Raw genomic sequence first — 20,289 nt, 5'->3', positions numbered from 1 at the left:
GTAAAGAGTGTACCAGCTGTATCTGATAACCGGCCCCTTTTGCTGTTCACCAGTTCACACTGGGACACGCTTGCTTTCTTTTTTAAAAATGAATTTTGCATGCCCTTGCTAGATAGCATGCAATTCACTAGACACAATTAAATGGCTAAATCTGATTAGGATGACTGGAAATAACATCATACAATAATGAACTTGATTTCCCAATATTTTTTTTATAATTGAAAGTATTTTAAGCCTCTAACAAAAATCCCTTTCCTCAATTTAACTATGACTCCATGTTAAGTTCAAGTGGAAAATTATAGTGAAGTCAGTGTGCGATTACATTCCGCCAGATATGATTGGAATAAATAATTGAATGAACTTCTAAAATCAGGGGAAGATAATGGTTGTGAAAACCTGATCTCCACTAATGCCTTTAGGCCTCACATGGAAGCAGACTTTCATAACATCAATTGGGCATGGGTCAAAAATCAAAGAGTTGTATTTTTTTTCTTACTAGTAGCAAACTTAAAGTATATGTTCCCTTCTCTCCCAGCCCATATAAAAATAAAGTGTAAATTATTTCTAATAGTCTGCTCTGACTTTTGTTTACTACAGTGCCTGATAGGACCTGGGCTATACTGCCCTCTTGTGGTCATATGGGCGCTCAACAACTCTAGAGGATGTCAACAGCTTGACCTCTTATCTCCACTGGCCTTTCCTTAACAGTCTTGTTGTGCTCCTCTCACTACCTTTTGTTGTATCCTTATCCAAATAAAATTCCATCTAGTAAAAGCGTAAACTGAGTCTCTCTTTCAAATTATTGTACTTATGCTGATCTGATTTCAGTGAGTGAAAGTAGGCCAAAGTGTAACTATGACACCGGCAGCACCAATAAGATTCCGGTTCAGATTTCAGACTTTAATCTGCTTCATTGAGCTTATTGCACGTAAGACTCAAGATGAGCATTTTAAGTCTCTGTGTGCGTTAGCTAGCGGGCTGTTCCACTCCTGTTTACAATCCAATCCTTGTTGTATGCCAGTTATGGAGGTCCACACGTTTCCTCATTACCCACACCTTGCGACGATTGGGTATGTAAATCATTAAACAACGCTGACGCAGCCTCTTTTGTTCCATTGTCTTGTGCCGTTTTAGACAGTGCCATACACGCAGTGTAACATGCGTCTTCATGACATTTGTCTTTTTCATCAAGACAAGGCAGCTTTTTTTATACATTTCATAAACAAGGTAACTCAATGTGTTTCTTAAAAAAAGTACATTTAATAACATTTGCAAACGAAATAGGGAAGGACATTTAAAAGCGAAGTGAGGCCACAAATGTAGCTTAATATATTCATTAATAGTACATTCAGTGCAAGAACATGATTTTGGAGAACATGATTTTGAAAAAGGCTTTGAAAGACCTTACTTATAGGGGGTCAAGCATAGTTTTTAACCTGGATTTAAAAGCATTCACCTGACTAACTGTTACCTGTGTGTTGGCAGCTGATTCCATTTGTGTACAGCATAGTATCTAAATGCTGCTTCACCATGTTTGCTTTGAACTCCACAGACTCCACGAATTGACATGTGTCTGTAGATCTCAGAGACCTACGGGGTCCATCTCTCATTAGCATTTCTTAAATGTATCCACGACCTAATCCCAAAAAAGTGAAAATGATAACGCAGAGCCTCAGGGCTAAGGGCTTTGTAAACATCACATGATCAAACCCAGAAAGCAATGAAAACCGTGATTTATGGGATATTATAGTGTTTTTTTCTTTGTTTCTTTTTGTTTTTTTTGATTAACTGAAAAAATATTTTGGCCCACACAAAATATTTTTTTCAGTTAATCAAAAAAAATAAATAAATAAATTTAAAAAATAGATTAATTTTGATATTTTATTTTGGTTGTATTTTATTAGTTTTTTTTTTACTGTCTGACACATAGCACACGTGGCTAAAAACAAAGGACATTTCGAAATGAACTCACGGTTCGAAATAAGTGGTTTTACATGGCAGTTTGCATTTTGCACCTCATCATGACACAGTGAATAGCAAAACAGAATCAAGCACCGAGAGTGTCCCAAAAACCTACGCTTGTCACTTTCCGCGGGGAGCCAGATCTCAAGACAAGCTCCTCGCTAAATATGGTGCTCCAGCTAGCTAGCCTAGAGCTTTGGTTGGTTAGTAAGTATGTCTAAACAAGCCTCGGAGTCGCTTCTAGGTCGATAATCATCGCCTCTGCGGCAGCAAATCAGCTTCGTGTCTGACAAGTATCGTTCTCACAAAGGGATGGCAAGGGAAGACGGAGAAGCCACGCTAATTGCTAAGCTAACCTATGATGACACTCCAGATTTATTTCGTATACTTTTCAATGAAATCGGACTAACGGTGTTAAACCAGAAATTATACAACTTTGAGCAGCATAATACTAGGCAATTTAATAAATTTAATAATTGTCTTTTCCACTTCGCTACACAGCGAACAGGACCGATACCAGAAACTAGAAATGAATGACAGTATGTAAATATTTATAGTATGAGTAATGTTATTGGTCTGTTTTCAAAATATAGCCTTGAGTTTTGAATTTGTCTTGAGGTCTGCACAACTAATGTTCTCAAAATTGTATTCCAGTAGATATTATTTTTATTTATTTATTCATTTATTTTTATCAGTACTTTAGTAAAAGACTATGCAACCCATTCAGAGTTGTTTAAATCTATATTTATATTAGTGTTTGAAATTTCCCCACTGAAAATGGTTCTAGACAAGAAAATACTATTTAAGAAATACAAATTATTTCTTAAAAAATGCGCCAATCGAACTGCGCCTCATAATTAGGAAGTCGTTCCTCAAAGTAACTCATCGATTATAGCTCCGCAAAAAAAAAAAAAGTTATTTCGAGCTTTGGAACGGCGCTGCACGTTCTCGTGGAGGAAACGCGAATATGTGCGCAAGGGATTGTGTGACTTGATGGGAGGAGTTTGCACTGCTCGGACCAGCCAAACTTTCGCCTTTGCGCGTGTCGGGGACGCCACGCCTCTGACAGTACGTGCACGGCGCGATCTCATTTCACAGCAAAACTCCTGCTCGCCAATTCCGCCTATGCTGTCAATTTCGTCCTTTTGCATCTTATTCTCGGCGAGTGGGCTCTTTTCGTAAGACGCGAGCGCGGGCCAGCCCAGCGGCGGCGGCGGAGCAGCAAAAGCCGTCACAAGGTGAGAACTTGAGCCCACCAAAACTTTCTTTGTCTTTGTTGTGTGCGCTGCAACTTTCACGGCGCTTCGGCCGATGTGCTCTCGGGAAGTTTTGGGATACTTGGCATATTTGGCATTGTCCTCGCCAGTGTTTTGATGATTCAGAGCTTGGTGTGCGTGTGTTCTGGAGGGGTTGCTTCGTGTTCTCTCGTCTCCCGGGCGACTTTTCCCCCCCTCAAGCGTCTCCCAACTTTGCTTGACTTGCTTGCGGTATTATTAGCACACGAGCTAACCGCCTAGCATGTCCGCGCGTTAGCGGTCGCTTGTCTTAGATTTATCCGGTTAATTTTACAGCCGCCCAAAAAAGTCCCCAATACATTATTCGAGATTTTGACGTTTTTGTGATTTTGACTTTTTTATTATGTTGGTCTATTTCGAGCCCCTTAGCCGCCATTTGTAAAACCAACTTAAATCACTTAAATGTGCGTTCGTTTTCCCCCCCTCCCCTTATACTAGCAGATGTGACTCGAATCAGCAAAAGGAAGTTTTCACCCTTAGGTGAAAGTTGCTTTCAGTCATGATTCATTTGTTGTGCGCTCACTGTTTTAGTTTAGCTGCCCGTGCAGCTCAAAAAAGCGCCAGTGGATGCTCGTAAAATCCACGACAAGCAAAGCAAAGCATGGAGCCTTCCTACTGAGGCTGTTCTCATTCAAGCAAGAAGCTTGTTGTCACAGTTACTTGGTTTGCGTGTGTCTTGTCAGCGTTTGCTGAGCTCATTGCTTTATTTAGCTCCGTGGCTGCTAGCCTGGCTCCCCACTGCACTCAACACCTGACCTTTTGGCTACAGGGAGCTACTGTATATATAGGATACCGATATTGCAAGAAACATCTAACGTGCATCCACTCCATGCCCAAGATACTCTATTTGCACCAGTCTTACACAAAACACATTTCTCTCGTCTCTTGCAGTTTTTTTCAAACCTGAAATAGAAACACAAGAGTAACAACTTTAGGTATGCCTGCATAATCTATTGAGATGCAATTAGAATTGGGCATGAAAAACGTCACCATTAGATTTTCATTATTTAGGTTGTGATTGACTGATGATTGATTTTTGAATTCTTTGCTTTTCTATCAATTCAGTAAGCTACTTGTGTTCAGTCGCAATATGTTTAAGCAACAAAAGATCTGTAAACAAGTGGAGTGGAGGTGGAGTACAAAAGTAAAAAAAAAAATGTATATTTTCTACACCACTTTTAAACAACTGGATGTAAACAGTGCAAAATGAACCTTTTGAAATAATTTTACAATGAGTGATTTAAAAAATCTGAGGAATTTCCCTTTCCAATTGTTAACTGAATAAATACTCATATCTAACTTGTTATTTAGGCAGCTTAATGAAGCCTTAGCCATATGTTGGCTCCCGGTGATTCGTCGAAGACTGGTTGAGAAAGTGCTCAATTGCAGATGCAGCAAAGCCTTCATTTTGAAATTAAATATCACAAGCGATAGGCAGAATTTATTTGTGGAAGCCAAAGTCGTGGTCACGATTACAATTGAATGAATTGTGCAGTCCTTGTCAACTGTGAGTGCATAATAAAAATCCTAGCTGGCACAGCTTCCAAAAGACCTTACATCATCTATCTCCTGTGTTCCGGATTTACAGGGAAAGCCAAAACGACATCAAATGTTAGATTTAAAAAGTGGAAAGTACTGGCTTCACCCCACTGCTGTCTGGTTTGGTTGCAATTTTGTTGGTTTGGGTGGTCGCAGACTTTGTCTGAAACAACAGGAATTCCATGCAAAGCGCCCTCCACTGGCCAGGAGGTGAATCACTTGAGAGGATGTGTTCAGTCGCTATTGAATTGGTTGGGGAATTTTGCAATTCATCAGTTTGACATTTCTGCTTCATTGTCGTAATTCTCATTCAAGCAGTCGCCTATTTTCAGAAATGGAATGGATTTGAAGATTCCAGCCAACACTAGCAATTTGGATTCAAATGCAACTAAAGTCATTTTTTATTAGTAGTTCCATCTAGCACAAACTAGTGTTGTCTTTGTTTTGAGTTCGCATAATCACCATTCGTTCCTTTCTCAGTGTAGTTGAACGTAGCCGCGAGTGTGCGGGCTGAGAGCCAAACTGCCGCGTTAGATGAATTTCCGGCAAATGACACAGGAAGGGACTGACGCCGGCCTGAGTGAACATGACCCGTGAGTCCATCTCTGCGAATGAATGACATCACTCAGTGAACGACAACAGTCTCTGATTCTGTTTCCGCCTCGTGGGGGATATGGTTTCACTGGCATCCATTACTCCAAGTCAATTCACATGAAAACAACCACACAAGCTGTCTCCAATTTTATTTATGTATATATATTAGTGTCATAATAACAGATGAAGACTGCTTATAGACACGAACGTTGTGAAACTCACCCATGAACGTAAACAGCACACAGAGAGGAGAGTCTGTCAGAGCAAAGGGAGTGAATCGTGACACATTCAATGAACAAACTGCCAATTAGCGCTCGCCGGCGCTCAGGGAGACCCGTTGCAGAGGACGTGATTCACATTGCCGTACTGTGCTGAAAGTGGCGCTTGCCGCCGTTTCGGACGCAGCGCTGCCACTCGGTGCAGAGTCCTTACACTTAACGTAAGCTAAAATGATCGCTGTCTTGTTCGCATCAGAGTAGCCAGTTCGGTTAATGCGCCGTGCAGAGCGCGGGAAAGCCGTGTCTCCGCAATGCTATGATCCTTAAAACCTGCAGTCCCTCACTAAGTTCGTGAACGTGCACCTCAGAGCAATGAACGATTCGCTGACCGAATCTTTTGAACGAATCATTTTAATGACCCGATTCTATGGATTCAGCAAAGTCAAACGATCCTGCCGATCCCATCAGCAGCCCAAACGAACCCGGAGGAAACGGCATCTTGCTACTGAAGGCCCGTTGCGCAACAGCTTTTGTCTGTCACGTATATCACAATGTTCTTTAAGACTTTGCTCTCTCCGAACCGTGTCGCGCTGGGGCTGCCTGATTTCCATGGCAACAGCACAGTCCTGTCGCCAGTGATTGAAAATAGGAAAGCCCTGCGCCTAGTGTGTCCAACAAGCCTGCACCGCAGCAGGGGAAGCTGCGCGACCACACTGATCTTCTGTGGCCCGACTGTGGCGTGAACCATGTTAGCTACTCTCTGGAAAACATTACACACCAGCCGGGGTTCTGTTGCAGATGTCTGTCCGTGTGTAGACTTGGAGAATTCTCAACAATAACAAAAGAATGTGTAATTTCCTCATGTGGCCCCATGCAGACAAGGGATCAGGCTTTTTTTTTTTTTGGACGGAGTTTTTGGCTCTGCTAGTTTTAACAGTGCTATTTGCTGAGGAACAAGACTAATATTGAAATCAAGCTACACATATTGGTTTATTTTGACACAATGTCACCGGTTATTATGGAGTAAAATTTCGATTCTCACCATAGGACTGTGACCCATTGTGATAGCCTAGCGATGAAAGCTGCACACATGCTGCTCGATAAAATGTTTTTTAGCCTTTCCAACCAAGGTGGACAAACGCCAAATGATTTTTGTCTTCTAAGACAATCCTGTAATTTGAGGCGTTTCAAGAATGATTTGGTCAACATTAATAGGCGCCAAAATCGCTCGGGGCTGACATTCTCGACTAACTTGTTCAGTATTTACAGCCACAAATCTTCGCATGTGCGGAAAGCAAACGACTCCCGAGTCATGAATCTGTGAATGATGACAAGAAACGGAATGTAGCCATTCAAGAAGCGACCTGACTGAGGAACAAGGAAGCATGGACTACCTGAAGTGCAAAGTAAAATAACGCCAGTCATTATCTGAATATATGAGAAGTCGTCTGTAGCTTGTGAGAGCGACTATAAAGTCTGCGTTCACTTCAGTATTAAATGCACCACTTTTTCCTTTTGACTTCATGTGTGAAGGCTCTAACCTAGATTAACCTTGTGTTTGCCAGGCCTTAATAAATCCGAAACAAAAATAGAAGAAAAATAAAAAGGTTTTTATTTTTTTATTTTACACTTTTGTGTAAACATTAATCAAACTATACCGCAAGTGTTAGGCATTCATTTGACGTGACTTAAGCGTTCGCCTCTCTTCATGTCAGTACATGAATAAAGGGGTGTGTCTTTGCAAAAAGAAAAAAAATCATGTCAGTCACTCACTTCTCAATGGGAATGAAAAGGTGGCAACCATGTGGGATACAAACAAAAAACGGACTTGACTGAATGTGAACACATGATTTACTCACCTTTATGAATTAATTTATCTGAATGCAAAGGTGAAGCGCGAATGACTGATAATGTTTGAAATGTCGCGTTTTCCAGGTGTGGCTGGAGCCGTCATCATTGCGTCGGAGTGGAGTTGCCGTAGCAGCCCTGACGGGGCGCAGGAGGAGGGCGGTGGCGATGGAGATGGACTCGGTGATGGTGCAGACCGGGGATTGGACGGCGACCCGGAAGGGGTGTGGAGTCCTGACATTGAGCAGAGCTTCCAGGAGGCTCTGGCCATCTACCCTCCGTGCGGCAGGAGGAAGATTATACTTTCAGACGAGGGCAAGATGTATGGTGAGGAAGAACATATCATTGCAAGTTCCACTTTTTTTTATTTTTTATTTTTTTTTATTTTTATTACAAATGGCTTTTGTCAGTTTCTAGTCTTAAAGTGCCAAGTAGGCGTGGGCTGATATTAAATTGTGACGGTAAAATAACCTTGAGCAAAAATACTGCAATATTTCAGCATTAAATTTACAGCTCTAGAATGTTATTTTTTTAAAAAATAATAATATTCTGATATATAAATATCGCAGTTTTTTTTTTTCATTGGACAAAATCTACAAACTATTTGGTACGTTAATAAACATGTACCACTTAAATTAAAAATCACATTCAATCACTGTTAAGGTATTTTAGAAAAAAAATTTCACTCGACAAGTTCTCTCGCTCTTTCTCGCTCGTCCTCTCGCTCCCTCTCTCTCTTTTAAAAATGAAACTATAGCAAATCATTTTGTGAAAAAAAATAAGAAACATGAGAGGGGGGAAAAAACTAATTAAAACTAACGAAATTTTAAACATCAAAAGCTAACTGGTTTTGTCCATTTCTGACACGATCTGGTGTCTAATCGTCATAACATAATTATTTTTATTTTGTTAAACCAGCATCCATGTTTTGTATAATTTCTTTTAGCAGACAGTGGGACTTCACAGCAGCGCCATTTGCCCAAAAATGTCAAGACAAAAAGTACACAATGACAAAACAATGTTAACATAAAAGTAATAAGTCAGTGCTTCCCTACTAATGTCCCGCAGGTAATTATCCAATTTATTTAATTTGCGTGAATAGTCTTTGTTGATTCCAAATGTTTTATCCAGCCATGGCAGCTGTGGGCAAACTACGGCCCGGGGGCCACATGCGGCCCGTAAAACGCTTTAATCCGGCCCGCCGAACTTGGAAAAAAATTAAATGAATAAACCTAGTTAATGTTTTACTTTCAAAATACTGTGGTTTTTTTCAAAGACATATATATTGTTGTAATGCTTTTGTTCACTTTCATTTAAAATTAAATGTATTCTTTTTTTTTCTCTCCAATGAGGTGAAGTTACCAAAACACTCCATCCATCTGCTCCTGGTCCGGGCCCCTCTGTCAAATTCTAGAACCCATCGTGGCCCGCCAATCAAAACGTTTGCCCACCCCTAATTTCTGCCAACAACATATAGTGACAGACAAAACTAATAAATGCTCTTCCGCTGATGGGCAGAAGCTACAATAAACCTGTTCAATCACCTGTTGACATTTATACAGCGGAGTAAGTCACGGCTTCTCCTGTGTTCAATTAAGTAAGCCCAGATTTCACAATGAGTAGCGTTCAGCCTCGTTTACTGTCCGTTGATATTCTGCTCGAAGCAATTTCTACGAAGCAAACGGCCTCAAATGGAAAAAACGAGTCTCCTTTTGGAGCAATGGCAGGCTCCCGCAAAGTGTGTGTCCTGTTATGGGAATTGGAGGTGACTGCTGTGTATCTGAGTCAGCCCCCTTTGTTGCATTTGGGGTATTCTTTATTCTGGTAAACTGTCTAAGATGAAATGACTCAGCTGTATTACTTCCCAGAAGGTGAGACGGTGGTGGTGGTGGTGGTGATGATGTTAGCGCGTGTTTGCTTTGTCCTGGATTGGATCAAGTCAGTGAGGCTTGATTCGATCACCTTGGTCCCTATCCTCTTTGAATTCCTGTTTGCTGCAGTGAGTAGTGCGTAGATTAGCAGCTGCTTGGGTGTGGTTGGGATGGAGGAGGAAGGCTGCGAGAGAAAAAGCTGACCAGGCAGTTTGTCCCAACCACATTTTGGGAGCCTATTAACTATGTTGACCTCCGTTCTGTTTGTCCCTCCCTTTTCACTTCATCTCCCATGGCCCTTCGCCAGCAACAACTACCAACTTTGATTTCAATTTAAGCAAGTCTGTAAAAGTCCCGCAGTAGTCTAAAGTTAATCCTCCATATGGGGCGGGCTATTTTTAATGTCACGTTCATAATTGGTGCTTCATTTCAGGTCTACACGCCGAGTAATTTTGACTTCAGTTTGGATGTGAACGTATCAGCAGACCGCCTGGTGTGTTTTAGTTGACGTATAATCTTGTTTGTATTTGAATGTATGTTTTTGTTATAGAATTGTGAAAGCCAAGTTGTTGTTGTCCAGACAGAACCGGCACTGGCTCTGGTTTAAAACGATACTTGACAAAATTCACCATTGTAAAAAGTGAATGTAGAGCAACCTGTGGAGAAAAGAGTGAATCAAGTGTGTAGTCTCAGCGACCAAAATTTAAGCAAGGATGGCTGATCAAGTATGCTGCTTAAAAATATATATCATTACTCCACATTATATAGAAAATGTGATTTTAAAAAAAATAATTATACGGAGGGCAACCCCAAAAATTTCTGCACAAAATATACTCGATGTTCCTTCACTTGTTGGAACGTGGAACGTGGAATGTTTTTTTATTCCATTTGGGTCCGCATGGGCTGTCGTCTTGAACTACTTCCTTCTGATTGCTCTTAAATGAAATCATGACTTGTTGAGGTAGTCAACGACCCCCGGATTGGATTAAGATCAGTTTGACTTCTTTTGACATCATGAATTTGTGGTCAAGGTGAAAGAAAATCTCAGCTCTGCCCAAAGAAATTACAAAAAAAAATAAAATAATTTTTTTTCTTAATAAAACCACAAGTACTATGCGTGCATCAACACCAAGTATGGTATTTGACAAATTGTCATGGGATTATTCTCAACAATGGCGTGTGAACCATCGCGAACATGATCTGCAGTCAGTAGTGTTTTTTTTAAATATTTGTAGTCATTCGTACACTGTACCTTAAATGAATTTTGGGTGTTGTGGTTTGCGAAAATGGTATTAATTCCTGTGAATCTACTGCATCGACGAGTTGTTTCCGCTTGACAAGATTTGTCATTGAACAATGTGTGCTTTGGAGGCCCATTGTGATATCGTTTCTCTTTCTCACTTGTAGGTCGAAATGAGCTGATCGCTCGCTATATTAAGCTACGGACGGGAAAGACACGCACACGCAAACAGGTACACACCATAACGGTTAGGATTTTGCAACCTATGAGTCATTTGTTGGAGTTTGCTATCCAACCCTCGTGTTAAAATGTAAATCCTCCTTGTAAAAATGTTCCCCATCTTTCCTAACGTTAACCCTGGCCAATAGGTGTCTAGTCACATTCAGGTTCTGGCCCGCAAGAGGGTGCGTGAATACCAGGCGAGCATCAAGGTGGGCGCCCGCCGAATTAACGTCGTCCCTCTGATCTTATCTTCTGTCTTCTTCTTTTTTTTTTCTTTTTTTTTCTTTTCCTCTTCCTCCTGTCCTCTTTGCCGCTTTCCTACCTTGACAATCCGCCTTCAGGTCTCTAGTCACCTGCAAGTCTTGGCCAAACGAAAGTCTCGCGAGATTCACTCTAAGCTGAAGGTACAACGCGCTCAGTGTCGCTGCCTTGCTTCCTGCCTGCTCTGCCCTGCATGCCAACCCAAAGCCGCATTAACCCTCTCGATGAGCCAAGGCGGACTGGCCTGTCATGGAACAACCTGTGATGCGTTTCACTTAAATATATTTCTTTAAGTACCCACAAGTTGTGGTGGGTAAATGAAGCTTCAAATCTGCTTCAGGAAGCAGTTGTATTTTAGTACTCCTGTAGATGGCACTCTGTTCAACATTGGGCGGAAAGTACACCGACTTGGCATTTTTTTAAACCAACAGTGCCATCTACGGGACTCAAAAATACAACAACTGGTTCATGAAGCAAATTTGAAGCTTCATTTTCCCATCACTGCCCACAAGGGAAGGAATAAGGGCCTAGACTTAGTGCATGATGGGGCTTTTGGGACTTTGAATACAATTATTGGAGCGTTGCCGTTGATCGAGATGTCATGATGGACAAATGAAGCTTCATGAAGCACTTGCGATAATTTTTGACTCCTCTAAATGGTAATCTTGGTTTAAAGAGGCAGTGTTAAAATTCCATTGCCCAAGAATTTATCTTTAAACCAAGAGGAGTTTAAAAGAATGTGGTGCTTCGTGAAGCTTCATTTTTCCATCTTTAGAAATTCCTGTCAATGGACCTTTTTTAAGGTTAATAAAAGTTGGTTCCATACTTATCATTAATGCGCTGCTATTACCGCATTTGTCCATTGACAGCTAAACAAGGCTGAGTGCATCTTCGGTCAGTTAAGTCGAGTCCGCTTAATGACCTCTTAGGGTCCCCTCGTTTTCTTTCTCTTGTCTAAAGGTGTCACTCTGAATAAATGCTGGTGTATCGAGGTCTGTGTGGGACTATTTTTAGTTCTTTATTTTTTTTTAATAAATGCACGGCAAAGATTTTGTAGTGTGTTCGCATGAGTTTGAGTTGGTGGCTTGGTTGACCCAAGTGTCACATTACCCTGCATCCACGCATTCTGGGAATTCTTTCTACTTTAATGCATTCCCCCCCCCCCCCCCCCCCCCCCTCCATGTTCACACTCTTGGACATTTTCCTCAGCTTTTCAGATCTTTACTGGTTTTGTTTTCTTGTGGTTTCACCATGATGTCCTGTAATCGACTTTCTTAATCTGCCAAATATATTTAAATACCTGTTAGTGGTTTGGTTGGAATCTTGCACGACAGTCTCTTAATAATATGATTATGTATTTCAGTTATAATTAAGTACAGCAGGATGGTTCCCCTTTTTTTTTTTTTGACCAACCGCTCCATCACTCTTAATTGGGACAATGCTGATTTTTATTTTGTAATTTGACATTTCTTCTTTGCCGTAGGCCATGAACTTGGTAAGTTTTGGTCGTACTACAATACTCTGCTTTTGTGCTTAATTGTTGGCCTCACAGTTAACACTTGCCCTCAACGCAGTGCAACTTCTACATCCAAAATATTTGCTGATGTATGTTTATTTATTCCAAGTGGCTTTAGTACCGTAATGGTGGTGGCTGCAATTTCCTCTACTAGCACCTACAGCTTTGGCATCACACTGTATCTGCTTTGCACTAAATTCTGAATCCCTCGTAGTTTTATTGCATCATGCTGAAATATCTGATTGGAAAAAATGCATGTTAGGTTATTGGAAAACTTTCATTTACGCTAAAGTGAGAATGTGAGTTTCTTGTCACATTTTTGATTGGCTTCAAGCTGTATTTCCCCCCCCAAAAAAAAGAAAAAAGAAGTGAGTATTGGTGTATGCAGGCTGGCTTGCTATAAAGAGTAGCCATGAATGTTAACTCTTGGAATGTTGAGTTGGTGTCTCGGGATGGAACAACAAAGTTTTTATTCGTGTTCAGGACCAGGTTTCCAAAGACAAAGCACTACAGACAGTGGCCAACCTTTCATCAGCTCAGATTGTGTCTGCAAGCGTGATGAAAAGCCAAGCGTCTTTCCCTCCGCCAGTCAGGGTAGGAAGACACACACCAACATACTCGCACATCTGGATAAAAGTAATAAAGTCTGCTCTTTCCCCTCTCCGCTGTTTTCTTTGGTCTAGTTTTGGCCCGGCCATGTGCCAGGACAGCCTGGACATTCTCAGGAGTAAGCATCCTTTTTGCATGACATGCTTGCCCAAGTGAAATAGGAGAATCTCGTAAGCTCAAATTGGTAAGGTTTATGAATCATTGTGTTTTGTTTTTTTTTTCTTTTAGCATCAAGCCCTTTGCACAGCCGCCATACACAACACTAGCAGCTCCCGTTCCTGCTCCCGTCAGTAAGTACCGAACCTTTGAGTAACGAAAGAGCAGAATGTGGCACTGGTGAGCATATGAAACTGAAACTGTGGGGCTAGTAATGTGAAGACTAAACTATTTTAATGTCCCGATGCGATGTATTATTTATGTACATTAATACCAACAAAGGCAATTAAGGCCTTGGCCCATATGATCAGGATCATGCGTTCAAAAATGAAAAGTCACTTACTCGCTGTACTGTACTTTGTTCTTAATCCTGTCCTATTTTTTGCTTCTCGTATATTTTGAAATCTACCACAAGATTCACTCTGACGGTGCCTAATTTACGACGTGAACTCAAAGGTTAGCTGCAACCCATTTACCATCTGTTTGGCAGGCTATGAGTCCCTGCCTCCCCCTCGCCCGGCAGCAATCGCAGCACCCGTGTGGCAGGACAGAACCATCGCCTCAGCAAAACTACGGCTTCTGGAGTACTCTGCTTTTATGGAGACTCAGAAAGACAGAGAGATGGTACAGTTGGTCGTCAGTGTTCGTCCAGATCCATCTTTATTACTTGTTTCCGTTTTTCCCCCTTACCTTTTGCTCGTTTCTTCTTGCAGTATAAGCATCTGTTTGTGCATATTGGCCCATCCAACCCCAGCTACAGTGATCCGGTGCTGGAGTCCATAGACGTCAGGCAGATTTACGACAAGTTCTCTGAGAAGAAAGGAGGCCTTAAGGAGCTGTATGAGAAAGGGCCCCACAATGCTTTCTTTCTTGTTAAGTTCTGGGTTAGTAACGTTTATTATCATAGGATTGAACAAAAAAAAAAAAATACAATGTGGGATCCTAATTAATTTCAATCAAGAATTTTAATCATGATGAATTGTGAGGTTATACCTTGCTTATCCACAAGGGGGCGGTATCAATTTAACTCCCGTGGCGCGGTTTGTTGGTTTTAAATGTATTGTATTCTCTAATAGTCTGCTTCGTAAACATGCTACACTTGTTAATGCTTCATTTAGGCAGATCTGAGCAGTGACCTTGAGGAAGGTTCCAGCGCATTCTACGGTGTGAGTAGCCAGTACAGTGGAACGGAGAATATCACAATCAGCGTCTCAACAAAGGTCTGCTCCTTTGGCAAACAAGTGGTGGAGAAAGTCGAGGTAAGCAAAGCTAAACCACACCGGCTTTTCCATGCGGCAGCAGCTTTTCAGCACTCCTTTTTTTTTTTTTTCCTCGCACACCGCAGACGGAGTACGCACATACGGAGGGAGGAAAGCATGTGTTCCGTATCCATCGCTCACCTATGTGTGAATATATGATCAACTTCATCCACAAACTCAAACATCTACCGGAGAAATATATGATGAATAGCGTGTTGGAGAACTTCACCATACTACAGGTTAGTAAATGTGTGTTGGCGTTAAATTAAATGCTGCAATCAAAGTGTTTAACATTAATAATAACAAAGTGAATACAAAGAATGATTATAAATATGCGAATGGGCAGCAGTTGTGAAACAAAACATTTCCGGCTTGAAACGAACTTGATCTGACGTGGATCAGTCTTCAATGCACATTTTAAGCTCAACCAATCAGAGGGCTGAACTTTGCTGAACCAATTAGAAATCTTAGAAAAATAAATTGGGCAACTCTGAGGCTCCGCCTAGTCCGTTGTACCTCCAATAGTGTCTGGTCGGCAATCCTGAAGCACCGGGCCTGTGTGGTGGCACTCAGAGAGGTAAGGTGGGGCGAGTCCATTTAAAGATATGAAAATTTGTTAAATATCTTCAAATGAGTTCTGTGATCCCTTTTACGAGTTCTGGTTAGGAGCATTTTGGAGCAACTGGATACAGAAGGAGGAGGACTGAGTTCATAGTGTTCATATTTTCACTGCCTTGAGAACTTCCACTATATCAATGTAGGTCACTCACTGGCAGTGTGTGATGTTCTGACCTGCACTTTCTGCAATCTTCCACCAGGTGGTGTCCAACAGAGAAACTCAGGAGACTCTGTTGTGTATCGCGTTTGTGTTTGAAGTTTCCACCAGTGAACACGGAGCACAGTACCACGTTTACCGACTAGTTAACGACTAGCACATAACGAGCACGCAAAGACTGTCCCGACTGTCTGAGCTACAGTCATCTGTTTTCAGCCCCCCCTCGTGCAGATTGACACCAACACACAAACCGTGTCTGCCTCACCATCACGGCCCGATATCCCGAGATTTGAAACACTAAAGTCAAAACAGCGTGTGATGTATTCCGGAGTGTAAATAATCCGTTTGTGTTCTGTTGTCAATGTTATAGTGTTTCACTACTTTTCAGTGTCTTTAATTCTAATTCACAGAAGAATAACGTGCCTCCAAATGAAACATTTGAATTGTTTAACTGTGAGTTTATCTCAGTGGAGTGACGTATTAGAGGTCAGCCCCATCATTCCCGTCGAAGCCGACGTGTCGTTGACAGCGAAGACTTTACAGTGGACCAGTCTGCACACCTCGGTTCAAGAGCTAAGGTAGAAATCACTGTGGTCATGTTGCAGAAGTGCGCACACCCTCTTATAATTGGGATTTGACTGTGTTCAGAATGAAGCAATCACATTGAGAGTGCACACATGTGCAACCATTTAAAGTGCTTCGGAATAACTCAGAATGTCGTTGTGATGGTCTGGTAAGCGTTTCCTGACTTTTATTTGCTGTCTTGCAGAAGCCTGATAGCTTTGTGTCGTGAATGAAAACTTAAGCTTCATGAAGCTTTTTTTGTACTCCTCTAGATGGCACTATTGGTTTAGAAATGCATTGGAAATTTAACAAATGTCCATTGCACTCGCCTTTATCTTTAAACCAAGAGCGCCATTACGTGTGTTTCATGAAGCTTAATTTGTCCATCACTATTTTTGTGCTGACACCGACTGGTGCTTTTAAACTGTTCATAATTCAAAGACAATCAATCAGTCCCAAAGCATGCGTCACATGTATGGTGTTCTTCTGGTGATGAGCAGTGTTGTTTACCCCAATTATAGCTTTTGGAATTTTGGCCAAAATGGTCAACTTTTCATTTATCGGACAATAAGTTTTCCTCATGTTGGCGATTTAATTTTTTTTTTCTGCATAATATAGCTGGTCTTGGATTATTTTATTTTTTTTCTTTCAAAGATAAATCTTCCGTTTTGCAACCCTACCCCTTTGCCCTGACATATGAGGAAGGGCAACTGAGAATGTATTGGACTGCCAGTACTTGCCAGAAATTCCTGCATCACCTTCAATGTTGCTGTTGGCCTCTTGGCAGCCTCCATGATAAATTTTCTTCTTGTTTTTTTTTTTCCAACTACAATTTTGGGTGGTTGCAGCTCTAGTTATTAGAGGGTGTGCACACTTAACACAACAGCATTGTATAATTTGTTCATTTGTACTTCTCAAAAGATTTTAATCTATCAATTATTTAAATGGGTAAAAAAATAAAATAATCCTGAGATTTTAAAACCTATTTTCCAAGAGTGACGTGTCGGCACAAAATCAAAATGGTTATACCCTGCACAAAATGATCACAAACGCTGCAGAAAAAAAACAATAGGATTGCACTCTGCAATCACGAGAACCAATTTAAAAAAAAATTTCTGTCTTTTACTAGTTGCGTGAATTTCCCCCGAATTATAAGATGCCCATTTTTAGTTAGGAGCTGAAACTCGAGATTTTTTTTGCCCAATTCAGTTTAGACATTTTTTTTTATTTCACTTTTTCATCACATTAATAGTGGAAAAGGTTTGAAATAATTTATAATATATATAATTATTTTGTAATATATAAAATACCCTGGCATTTGACCCTGGGCGTGTAGACTTATATCCACTGTCGAATAATTTTGTATTTTCTATTTCATCATTGTTATCGCATCTACTATGATGTCCAGCTGTTCTGTCTAATGACACCATTTCTTGAACAAGTCAAATGTACACAAGTTCCAAGATTGACAACATATGAAAAGATGGGAATGAACACGTGTGATAAATTGTCTCTTTTAGGAGTTGATTGGGAGTGAGGAAAGATCAAATCTTAAAATGATAATGATCACTTTAGTCATTGCCAACAAACTAATTCACACAAAGGCGTCATGGTTCTGAAAGGAAGATAAATTCCCGGGACTGTTCATTTGCCTTTGCTGCATTATTTCTACCTCCGTGTGAGTTGGGATTCAAATGTGCTTTCATAAAGCCCTGACCTGAGGAGCACTGACATAGGATGTGTACACTACATTTTTAATGGTACGTTTTTATAAGCCAAAATTAGCTCAATATACAATTTTTTATTTTTGTAAAAGCAAATCTTTTTACCAGCACATCTAGAGCTAATATTCTAAAATGTTTTTTTTTGCGCTAGCATGGTGCAGGTGCAGTCCATGCTATTGTCACCCGCAGTGCACTTGGGCTAACGTCCTTTGAACTGACACTTGTTTTGCTCTGTGGAATGTTTTTGACTGTGTACACTTAACCATTATAAAGCAACACCTGTCATACCCTCATGTACTAGCAGGAGTATTGATCATCATTCTCTGTGTGGAACCACGTTCTGCCATTTTCCTGTCTGTGTATTCACATCTGCTCAGTGCATTGAATATGTGCCTTTTTAGGCTTTGCCAATAAAATCACTCACGGTGTTTGCAGGAACCACGGAGTCCTCTTCTGGTTATTAACATGGCGTTTGGAATTCAAATGTCATGAAAATATTTGAAATGTATGTGTAAATGAGGGTGTTTCATTCCAAATGTGCTATCAAAAAAAGACGCTTGAAAAAATGCACAGCGCATTGCAGCTGCTAGGTGGCGCAATTGCTACATGTACTGGACCGTTATCTACTTGTTGGGGAAAAAAACAATCACGTGGTCAGTTTTACTTGCCGCATTCCTTTATGACTAAAACATGCAATAATAATTTTTTTTTTCATGACAAATGGGCCTGAATTGATTTTTTTTTTTTTTGCACAGATTCTATGTTGAGTATGTGGAAAAAAAATAATTATTGAACTACAGAACCCCGCATACCACAGCGTCTTAGCTGTCATTATCTATCATCGACACTATTAACTTTGTCATAGCTGGATCAGGTCATCTCTAAAGACAGCATGCACACAATTTACGGTTTAGCGCGCTGGAATCTGTGTTTAGCGAGGAAGTGATCGATGGCTTTTTTTTTTTTCTTTGTTGTATTGTCTACTGTTAACGTCGTTAATTGGCAGCGTTGTAACAGATTTACGAGACCTAGAAGTTGTGCAGTCACATTTTGCGTTGTCCTACCATTTCCCCAATGTAACCAATTTATCTCAGGGCCTTTCCTTTATTTGCAAAATACATGATGTATTGGAATAGCAAAGCTTCAAAATTATTATTATTATTAAAATTAACATTAAATTACTATTTCCCCTAGACAATTGTATTTAATTTATTTCGCTTCTAGCACAGGACAGCGCCTCTGGTTGTATAGAAACCAAGTTTATCGTAAGTATACGTATACATAAATCTTAAAGATAATTTGATCATTAACATAATGCTTGACTGTTGGAAAATTAGCAACCGATTTGGAGAAATCTATTAAAATGTAAATGCTAAACTGATGTTTCAAAACAAACCATTCGTCGATGCAGATATGTCAAACTTATATTTCAGTTGCATTTAACCATTAAGGATGTCATTCTTACATGTACCACTAGAGGGAGCCCGCATAATCCCGTCAGTATGCCTGACAGTGAAATCACTGGTGCGGACATAAAGCTTCGCGTCATTGTGTCTGTTGGTTAAAAAAAATACCATAAAATTAAAATTGTCACCCATAATGTCACAGTTTATCATTTATTATCAGCTTCCAAAATGACTGCCATTGTTAAGTCACTGAAGCTTTGCAGACATAACATTCAGTTGTCGCGTTGCAGGTGTGATGGGTGTGGTGGGAAAATTTAGACCTGCATAAACGTAGCCAAAAACAATCCGGTTATGCGCTCACATTACTGTGCTTAATTTTAACTCCTCCCACTTGTCACAATGTACTTTGGTAGTCTTGCTCGTGTTATGACCTGTTTCGCTCAGGCACCTGGCTAACATTGGCTTTTAGTCTCAATGTTTGAACAGCATAAATGGTTTGATCGAGATTGATGTCATGTAAGGGAGACCTATTTGCCTGTCTTGAACTTTTCTGCAAAGGAGTAAAAAAAAAAAAATCTATGCAGCGAATTTTGCACTGTGAGTAATTGTTAATTCACTACCTAAGCCAGCAAAAAGAAATGGGTGGAGAAGACATTCACAAAGCAGTGAGTCATGATGACCCGTCATAACAGCAAAGGTCAGCCTAAACACACAATCGTCGTCTGGCGTTCAAGTCTTCCACGCACCTATCGTAACTGAGGCCCAACCCAAACAAGTCATGCCGCAACATACTCATCACAAAAACTTAATTCAGAGGAAACTGCCCAAACTCACATTTCTATTAAATATGTACGTCATATTTTTCAGTGAAGAGACAAAATCACATTTTTGGGAAGAGGTTGAATGCTGCAACAAAAGGTGGATATTTTTTTTAATGAAGAACGTCATTTCACATCTGTCTAACCGCAAGAGTTTTACTCCAAGGGGCATGGAGCAGCAAGCACAAAAATGTTCAGCATTACAAGTATGGACCAGCATCTTTAAGGAAATGTGAGGAATCAACCTTGAGGCCAAATGATGACATCACAGTGGCTAGAAATCTTTGTCACACAATCAGCTCTTAACCAACTGGGGAAAGGATTTCCAATTGGAAAACCGTACACCCCAAAAAGCGGACATATTTGACTTTACCAGTGCTTCTCAAGTAGTGGTGCAAGCTCCTCTGGGAGG

General features: G+C 40.6%; 1 protein-coding gene across 4 annotated transcripts; it reads left to right on the top strand.

Annotated features, from left to right (window-relative positions):
- The first annotated feature begins 934 nt into the window (after positions 1-934).
- tead3a (TEA domain family member 3 a) lies at positions 935-17,030 on the top strand. Of its 4 annotated transcripts, none has more exons than XM_088291232.1 (13): positions 935-1,070; positions 7,544-7,783; positions 10,735-10,799; positions 10,936-10,998; positions 12,534-12,545; positions 13,050-13,160; positions 13,250-13,293; positions 13,404-13,465; positions 13,822-13,955; positions 14,045-14,215; positions 14,450-14,590; positions 14,677-14,829; positions 15,409-17,030. In XM_088291232.1, exons 2-13 carry the CDS (start codon positions 7,777-7,779, stop codon positions 15,520-15,522), a joined length of 1,077 nt encoding a protein of 358 aa, XP_088147358.1. In that variant the 5' UTR covers positions 935-1,070; positions 7,544-7,776; the 3' UTR covers positions 15,523-17,030. The 4 variants fall into 4 exon arrangements, with proteins under 4 accessions (XP_088147358.1, XP_088147357.1, XP_088147359.1 ...); XM_088291231.1 differs by lacking the exon at positions 12,534-12,545 and adding an exon at positions 11,131-11,193; XM_088291234.1 differs by lacking the exons at positions 935-1,070; positions 12,534-12,545 and adding exons at positions 3,030-3,200; positions 11,131-11,193.
- The last annotated feature ends 3,259 nt before the right edge of the window (positions 17,031-20,289 follow it).

The sequence above is a fragment of the Idiotropiscis lumnitzeri genome, chromosome 3 (genome assembly GCF_059441095.1).
Source record: "Idiotropiscis lumnitzeri isolate Australia: NSW breed Sydney's pygmy pipehorse chromosome 3, RoL_Ilum_1.0, whole genome shotgun sequence".
Taxonomy (NCBI): Eukaryota; Metazoa; Chordata; class Actinopteri; order Syngnathiformes; family Syngnathidae; genus Idiotropiscis; species Idiotropiscis lumnitzeri.
Note: the sequence above shows the minus strand (reverse complement) of the source record. Positions and strands in the feature narration are given on the sequence as shown.